Source organism: Coturnix japonica, chromosome 10 (genome assembly GCF_001577835.2).
Source record: "Coturnix japonica isolate 7356 chromosome 10, Coturnix japonica 2.1, whole genome shotgun sequence".
NCBI classification, from domain to species: domain Eukaryota; kingdom Metazoa; phylum Chordata; class Aves; order Galliformes; family Phasianidae; genus Coturnix; species Coturnix japonica.
The window spans coordinates 11,496,024-11,504,622 of NC_029525.1; the positions used below are offsets into that span (position 1 = coordinate 11,496,024).

Sequence of the window (8,599 nt, forward strand, 5' to 3'; positions counted from 1 at the left end):
GAGCACGTCGTGACCAAGCACAGAATGGCTTAGATGGGTAGGTACCTTAAACATCACCCTGCTGCGGTGGGCTGGATGCCCCACACCAGCTCAGGCTGCCCAGAACACCTCCAGGGATGGGGCACGGCATAAGTGATGGAGTACTTCAAAAGTGACGGAGGACCCAACCCCATCCATCCCACCCCACGAGCATCCCAGCCGGCACGGAACACCCCCCGCCCCTCCTCTCAGACACTCCCACCTCGCTCCCAGCGCTGCCGGCCGCCTGACGCCATCTCTGGGCGCCGAGCAGCGCTCCGCCCGGCCATGGGCCCGGAGGGGGCGGCGGTGCGGGTGGCGGTGCGGGTCCGGCCGCTGCTGCCCAAGGAAGTGCTGCGTGGGCACCGCTCCTGCCTGCGGGGGGATGCGGACACCGGGGAGGTGGCGTTGGGTCATCGCCGGCGATTCCGCTTCGCCGCCGTGTTACCCGAGGCGGCGGGGCAGGAGGATGTGTACAGAGCCTGCGTCCGGCCGCTGCTGCGGGCTTTCTTCCAGGGCTTCAACGCCACCGTGTTCGCCTACGGGCAGACGGGCTCCGGAAAGACCTACACCATCGGGGAGGCCAGCGTCGGTGAGTGGCGGCGACCCATCACACCACATCTCCATCACATCATCCCATCCCCTGCCGTCATCCCATAGCCCCCATCCTGCTATATCCCATCTATCCCTCTTTTAAAAGCTGTATCCCTATTTTAAAAGCTGTCTGTAGTTACCTTAGTGTGTGTGGCCATGCTTAACTGTGCCACTTAGGAACGCTGAGTTATGTCCGTGCTTTAAGGTCCATCTCTGCTCTTAGATCAGGCTGTAGCTCCAGGTGGGGGGTGCATTTCTGCATGGCTGCTGGGGATAAAAGCAGAACAGCTTAAGATCACAATGGCAGAGCAGACAGATAATGAGCTGGGGGGGAAACTCTCATTTCAGAGGACAGCACTCTTTGGCTTGATGCTCAGTGTTTGTTACCAGTGGGAACATTAACATCCCACCACTGCTGTGCAGGGAAGCAGTGAGCTGAGGTTTCCCTCAAGTCCTACAACCCCTTGCAGGGACAGTTTGAATTTAGGCAGTGCAGGGCTGTAGGAAGGCTAAAGGACTGCTCCCCTCTGGATTAAACCCATGCTGCAGACCTGGCTCCAGCCCATCCCCAGCCATCATGGTTCCAGGCACATGCCGTATCCATGACCATGTCCATGTCTCTTTGCCAGCTTCCATCAATGAGGATGAGCAGGGCATCATCCCACGAGCCATGGCAGAGACCTTCCAGCTTATTGATGAGAATGACCTCATTGACTACACAGTGCGTGTGTCCTACCTGGAGGTGTACAAGGAGGAGTTCCGGGACCTTCTGCAGGTGGATACAGCCAGCAAAGATATCCAGATCCGAGAGGATGACAAGGGCAACATTGGTATGTGCAGCTGCCCACGGGCTCCCTTTTCTCCCCATTCTCAAGGTTGTTGTTAGGCTTTGTCATTCTGTTGGGTCCCTTATCTATTTGCCATTGCAGTGCTCTGCGGTGTGAAGGAGTCTGAGGTGGAAGGACTGGATGAGGTGCTGAGCCTGCTGGAGATGGGCAACACAGCCAAGCACACGGGTGCCACGCACATCAACGCGCAGTCCAGCCGCTCACACACCATCTTCACGGTGACGATGGAGCAGCGACGCGGTGCCGGCCGTGTCACCCGCCTTGCGCTGTCCAACCAGCCCACCATCCCCGCTTCAGGACAGGTCCTGGTCTCCAAGTTCCATTTTGTGGACCTGGCGGGCTCAGAACGGATCGTCAAGACAGGAAACACTGGGGAGAGGCTGAAGGAGAGCATCCAGATCAACAGCGGGCTGCTGGCCTTGGGCAACGTCATCAGTGCCTTGGGGGACCCTCGGAGGAAGGGCAGCCACATTCCTTATAGGGATTCCAAAATCACCAGGTAAAGATGGGGAAGTGGGACCCCACACATCCCATGGGCTGGTGGCCCAGCAGCAGGGACGTGATGCTTCTTGATGGTCCTTGTCATGCCCAGCCTGATTTGCTGTCAGAGACCCCAGACTGAACAGGGGAAGCTGACAGGGCAAGTCATCCCTTCTGCTCTCATGCCAGTGAGCACAGAATTGGGTAGTACCGGGCTCCAGAAGTTATTCAGGCAGAAACTTGTTGTGGTGCAAGTTGTTACTCCTCTATCTTCTGCCATTCAGAGATCTATACAGGCTCGAGCACCTGATCGGCTGTTGGTGTTCCTGTTCAGTATGGGGGAGTCAGACCAGATTACCTTTAGGGTTCCCTTGCAACTGAAACAATTCAATGATTCTGTGTTCGGTCATTCTATTCGCTTCATTCTCCTTGGGTTTAGCCTCTGAAAAGGACTGGAAACCTTCTGGTTCCTGTGCATTCCAGCCATCTCAGTCACCAATGTCTCTGCTTTCTGCAGGATCCTGAAGGACTCCCTGGGGGGCAATGCCCAGACTGTGATGATAGCGTGTGTCAGCCCTTCCTCCTCCGACTTTGATGAGAGCCTCAACACGCTGAACTACGCCAGCCGAGCTCAGAACATCCAGAACAAAGCGGTGGTAAACTGCCGCAAGGAGACAGAGCAGGTGGAGGAGCTCCACCTGCAGATAAAGAACCTGCAGAAGGCACTGGAGCAGCGGCACCGCTCCGAGACACGCATCATCAACCGCTCAGACACCGCCAAGCGCTGCCCCCAGGAACCCACTGCTCGGCTGCTGGCTGAGTGCGCGCACTACCGGACCTGCACGGATGCTGCTTACCGGCTGCTGATGGAGCTGCAGGAGGACAGCAACCTGACGGTGGAGCAGATCCTGCGGGTGAAGGAGTGGCTGTGCGCGGTGGAGAGCGAGAGGAGTGAGCTGACCTCAGCCGGGCTGGATAGCGGCATCGAGAGCACTTCTGCAGAGGATCAGAGCCTTGAGGTGCAGGGCTGCAAGCTGCCCAAAGCCCAGGTAGCAAACGGCTGGGGGCTTCAGCTCACAGGGACTGTCCACCTGTCCTGTATCTGCAGACTAACGTCTCTTTTGTATTACAGGGGCAGGCAGGCACCGAGAAGGACAGCGAGGCCATCAAGGACAAGCATGTGGCCAACCTGCAGAGACAAGTGGAACGTCTGGAGGAGGAGAACCGGGATTTCTTGGCTGCCCTGGAGGATGCCATGGAGCAGTATAAGCTGCAGGTATTGCCGAGATGTACTTTCTTAAACAGGATCTTCCCTGCTCCAGGGTACAATCCAGCCTTGGAGCTCCTCTGTAGCACCTCTGGGATCTGTGTTACTTCTTGACATTTTTCTCACTGCCTCCATAGAGTGACAAACTGCAGGAGCAGCAGGATAAGATCTCAGAGCTGCACGTGCGCCTGGAGATGGCGATGCCAAACCCATGTGTGCCAGAGCTGCTGGAGAACCTGCACCTTGTGACTGCCACCCAGAGACCACACACAGCCCCACTGGTGGCCACGCAGCCCCACGGCCTCAGTAGGATCCCCACCGAGCAGAGCGGAAAGGGCCTGTGTCAGAAGGTGAGTTGGAGCTCTACTTTTTTGCTGTGCCTAGCAGCAATGCCCAGCTGAGAGTCAGCTGCCTTCCTTAACGCTGGCAATCCTGCAGCATATTTCATCTCCTCTCAATTCTCTGCCCCATCAGCTTAACAGCAGTCCCTCCTTAAAGGCAGACACAGCCAGCTGTAAACCAAACCTACCCAGCGGTGCAGAGCTCAGGGACACGGCCCTGAGGAGGGAACACAGCCAGGGCTTGGAGAAGGCAGCCGAGCTGTCCTCAGAAGAGGATGAAGAGTGGGAGCAGAAGCGGTCCCTGTATCAGCGCCGGTGAGCTGAGGCTGTCCCAGCACCACACATTGCCATGATAATTGTGCAAGTTAGAAGTGACAGTGCTGCAGAAGGGGGTGCCCAGACCCAAGTGATCATTCGCTTCTTTTTCTAGGAACGGGATTCCCAGCTGGAGTAGGAGAGAGGTGAGCAGCAAGCTGAGTGAGGAGCCGAGCGGAGGCCATCCCTTCTTGATTCAGGAGGAGCAGCTGGAGCTGCCCAAAGGCAAGTGGCAGCCATAGGCTGAGGGACAGCTGTCCTGGTGCTGTACCAGACCTAAGCTGCAGCTCTTACGTGTGATTGTAAGAGTGTGATTGTACATCCTTACCCAGCAGTTTCTGTTATAGAGGCATGCAGGAGGCAGGAGCGCCCTGCAGGGAAGGACTCAGAGTGGAGGCTGGTGCAAGCACAGCAGAAGATCCGGGAGCTGGCCATTAACATCCGCATGAAGGAGGAGCTGATCACAGAGCTCATCAAGACAGGTGCAGAGCTACTGGTGGGCAGAGCGAGCACCGGGCAGCTGGGGAGCTGCTAGGTGGGATACTGAGGAACCTGCCTTCCTGCAGGGCTGGGACAGCAGGGACCCAGAGGTGAGCACAAGGGGTTGTGTTACAGGCAGGGACGCGCAGGCTCTGAACAAGCAGTACTGCCAGAAGATCGGCGAGCTGGAGCAGGAAGCAGAGCAGGTGCGGGCTGAGCTGAGTGACAGCCAGAGGCAGCTCCAGGAGCTGGAGGGCAAAGAGCCCTGGGACCCCGGGGAGAAGCGCAAGCTGCAGGAGTACCGCACACGCGTGGCAGCTGCCCAAAGCAAGGCACAGGTGAGTATGGATGGAGAGCACATGGCTCTGCCCCAGTGGGAGCTGGCAGCACTGCCCAGAGCACAAGGGCAGACTTTGGCCTTCCGGCAGGTCCTGAGCAAAAAGAAGCAGGCAACCGAGAGGCTGGTGTCGCTTTCGGCCCAGAGTGAGAAGCGGGTGCAGGAGTTGGAGAGGAACATCCAGCTGATGCGGCGGCAGCAGGGCCAGCTGCAGAGGCGGCTGCGGGAGGAGAGCGAGCAGAAGAGGCGGCTGGAAGCGGAGATGAACAAGCGGCAGCACCGTGTGAAGGTAGGAACCAGCAGGAGCAGGGGTAGCTCTGATGGTGGCTGTGGTCAGCACAGCATCGGGCTTGGGGGTACTGTGCTTTTTAAGAGTACCTGAAGAGGTGCTGTGTTGAGAATGTAAAAGCTGCCCATCAGCCCACAGCCCTTGGTTCTGGAGAAGCAGTTGACATCCTTTCGAGATGGCTGTAGGTTGTTCCTTTCCCCATAGGAATTGGAACTGAAGCATGAGCAGCACCAGAAAATCCTGCGCATCAAAACAGAGGAAATTGCAGCTTTCCAGAGGAAGCGGAGGAGTGGAAGCAATGGCTCCGTCATCAGCCTGGAGCAGCAGCAGGTACAGGCACCATCCTGGCCTGAAGGGGCTCCTGCAGCAGTCCATCTTCCTTTTAAGAACAGCCCAGTATATCACTTCAATCCGATAGCAAAAGACTCAGATTGCATCTAAACTGTAGAAATGTTTGTTTACAAAAGGGTAGTGGGAGATTCAGAAGGATAGAAGCAGTGATGTCAGGGCTGTGTAGGTTAGCAGAAACAGAATCAACTCTGCTGCCCTTCAGTCTAGCAGTCCCTGGAATTGTTGCTGTCTATATACATGTATATGACTTACGCCTCCTCCCTTCAGAAAATTGAGGAACAGAAGAAGTGGCTGGATATGGAGATGGATAAAGTGCTGGAGCAGCGCCGGGCCTTAGATGAGCTGGAGGACGAGCTGAGGAAGCGTGAAGCTATTGTGGCCAAAAAGGAGGCTCTGCTGCAGGAGAAGAACGGCCTGGAAAGCAAGAGACTGCGCTCCAGCCAGGTAGGACAAGAGTGTGACACCTGTGTCCTTGTTTCATGGCTAGCAGAGGTAGGAGGCTGAAAAGACAGTGGTGCCACCTGGGTCTGGCAGAAGGCTGCAGGTCAGGATAAGGTGATGGCCACAGTGATCCCCAGAATTTTTGAACATCAGCAGGGATGGTGACCCCACCACCTCCCTGGGCAGCCTGTGCCAGTGCCTCACCACTCTGAAAATATTCATTTCTTAATATCCAACCTGAAACATCTGTTGCAGGCCCTGACAGATGACATAGTCCGTGTGTCAAGCCGCCTGGAGCATCTGGAGAAGGAGCTGACGGAGAAGAACGGGCAGCTGCGCCACGGCAGTGCCCACGACCAGCAGCAGATCCGACAAGAGATCAGCAACCTGCGCCAGGAGAAGGACCAGCTGCTGAAGCAGAGGCTGGAGCTTGACAACAAGCTGCGCCAGGGCACGTTACTGTCCCCAGAGGTACCTGCTCTTTGGCTGGGCAGATGCTCTTCCACCTCCTACCTTTCTGCCAGTGCTGTCTTGGCTGTGAGGTGATAAAGGAGGTAGGGATGGTGGTCACACAGCAAATCCTTTGCTCTTTTCTAACTGCTGCTCTGCACTTGCAGGAGGAGCGGATCCTGTTCCAGTTGGATGAGGCAATTGAAGCTCTGGATGCAGCAATTGAGTACAAGAATGAGTCCATCACATGCCGACAGCGCGTGCTGCGGGCCTCAGCCAGCCTGCTGTCCCAGTGCGAGATGAACCTCATGGCCAAGCTCAGCTACCTGTCTTCCTCTGAGACAAGAGCTCTGCTCTGCAAGTACTTTGACAAGGTGGGAGAGAACGCTGTCTATGCTGGAGGGAGCTGTAGTGTGTGACCAATCTCTTGTTTTCCTTTGCTGCCTCTTTTCTCACCCTGCACAGCTACATGACCCTGTAGGTCCCTGCTTCCCCCAGCATCTCCTAGGAGTGGGGTTTAAATACCAGGGATAGGATGCATGCACCCCTGCAGGGCTCTGCCACACCAGTGTAGCCACACATGGCTCTTTCTTCATATGATACATCAAAAAAAAACTAACTTGGTGAAGCGGAGCAGGACAAGTAAGGCTGCCCAGGCTCTGAAGGAGCTTCCTTTTGTGCCCTGGCCAGGTGGTGACGCTGCGAGAAGATCAGCACCGGCAGCACATTGCCTTCTCAGAGCTGGAGATGCAGCTGGAGGAGCAGCAGCAGCTGGTGCACTGGCTGGAGGCAGCTGTGGAGCGGCAACGCCTGGAGATGGACCGGCAGCTCACCCTGCAGCAGAAGGAACATGAGCAGAACATGCAGCTGCTGCTTCAGCAGAGCCATGGTAGAGGCCCAGCTCCCAAAACAACATTGCTGTTACCTTTCCGAGGGCTTGCAGCTTGCAATAACCTGGTTTTCCCCTGCAGAGCACATGGAGGAGGGGCTGGCCAGCAGCAAGCTGCAGTACGAGGGGAGGATTCAGGTGCTGGAAAAGGAGCTGAGCCGTTACATGCGGGCAAACCAGGAGCTGAGCCAAAGGCTTAACAGCATCAATCTCCATCCAGGAGCAGCCAAAGGTGAGAGCAGGCACAGGCTGTGCTTTTCCTACCAACTTCAAGACAGGAATTTCTTTTCCCCATTGGGGAGAGCTTGGTGCACACAGCTGAGCCCCCAAGGAATAGTGCTGGCACAGAGCAAGTGGTTTCCAGGAAGCAATTCTGACATAGCAGTAGAGATCCTAAAACTCATCTCATTCTTTCCCAGCAGGGATGGAGAGAAACACGCATACAGGGACTTGTGAGGAATTCAGCAATGGGGAGCTGCCCCTGCCTCCTGCAGAAGAGAACCATCGGGGTAGAGATGAGAGCAGGGACCTGGTGCACGCTCCTCTGCCTGCAACATGGAGACGTTCCTCCCTGCCCACTGACAGCACTGGAGACCCAAGGCATGAGGTGCACTTGCCTCGCAGCCTGGGGCCTGCCAAGCCACGCCGGGAGCCCCGCAGAGCCAGCCTTAATGTCACCCCCTTGCCTTACCACCCAGAGATGATCGATGTTAGGAAAAATCCCCTTTAGATACAGGCTTAATGCTTAGCTAGCAAGGGGCAGGAAGGATTAGATACTGCTGGCTTGAGATTAGAAGCCTTTCTGCCCCTCTAAGCCAGCCTGATGAGGCCCAAAGGAAGAAAAAAAATGCAACTTTTCACTTGCAACAAGTGTGCAAGGTGTGGAACAAACAGATTTACACTGTGTTGCTGCCACTCTTGGCAGCACCGATCCAACACTTCCCATTGCACCCTCAGCAGCTTGAATGCTGGTAAGTGGGAGATGCCTCCTACCCTGTCCTCTAACACTAAGAAAATTTTTACAGCTTGGAAACCTCTGCTGGTGGCCTTCTCAGCCTCAACAGCCTGAGAGGGAAATGCTCAGCAGTTCTGGAGAATTTGTACATAGTTTTTTTTGTAGTAACTTCTTTATAAAACAAACAACATTTCTACTGTAACTTTTCTAATAAAGCAGAGCAAGTTCTGTGAAGCAGTGAAGCAGTAATTCACCAGAGATTTGGTAGACATGGCATGTAGGAAAGATGCATGTCCAGACAGCAACACAGATGCCTTAAACATCCAGGATAAAAGCAGCCCTGGTTCAGCACCATTTTCTGCTCCAACAGGGCAAGAAATAAAGCCCAGGTATCTGATTTGAGGAGGGCAAGAGGGAGGGAAGCAGGTGCTCATCCCTCTGCCTGACTCTAAAAGCAAACCCCCCTGCTTCAGCTGAAATCATGAGCACCACAACTATTCTTCTAGGCATAACGCACCAAAAGCCAGCATCTGAAGCACAAAAT

The 8,599-nt window shown here is 55.5% G+C and overlaps 1 protein-coding gene across 2 annotated transcripts; it reads left to right on the forward strand.

Moving 5' to 3' along the window:
* Nucleotides 1-108: 108 nt before the first annotated feature.
* KIF7 (kinesin family member 7) lies at nucleotides 109-8,292 on the forward strand. Of its 2 annotated transcripts, none has more exons than XM_015873051.2 (18): nucleotides 109-610; nucleotides 1,242-1,442; nucleotides 1,542-1,959; nucleotides 2,458-2,989; nucleotides 3,073-3,216; nucleotides 3,345-3,557; nucleotides 3,682-3,863; nucleotides 3,979-4,088; nucleotides 4,211-4,345; nucleotides 4,479-4,681; nucleotides 4,772-4,969; nucleotides 5,174-5,299; nucleotides 5,588-5,764; nucleotides 6,017-6,232; nucleotides 6,379-6,585; nucleotides 6,902-7,100; nucleotides 7,183-7,332; nucleotides 7,520-8,292. In XM_015873051.2, exons 1-18 carry the CDS (start codon nucleotides 136-138, stop codon nucleotides 7,828-7,830), a joined length of 4,197 nt encoding a protein of 1,398 aa, XP_015728537.1. In that variant the 5' UTR covers nucleotides 109-135; the 3' UTR covers nucleotides 7,831-8,292. The 2 variants fall into 2 exon arrangements, with proteins under 2 accessions (XP_015728537.1, XP_015728540.1); XM_015873054.2 differs by having other exon boundaries at nucleotides 7,523-8,292.
* The last annotated feature ends 307 nt before the right edge of the window (nucleotides 8,293-8,599 follow it).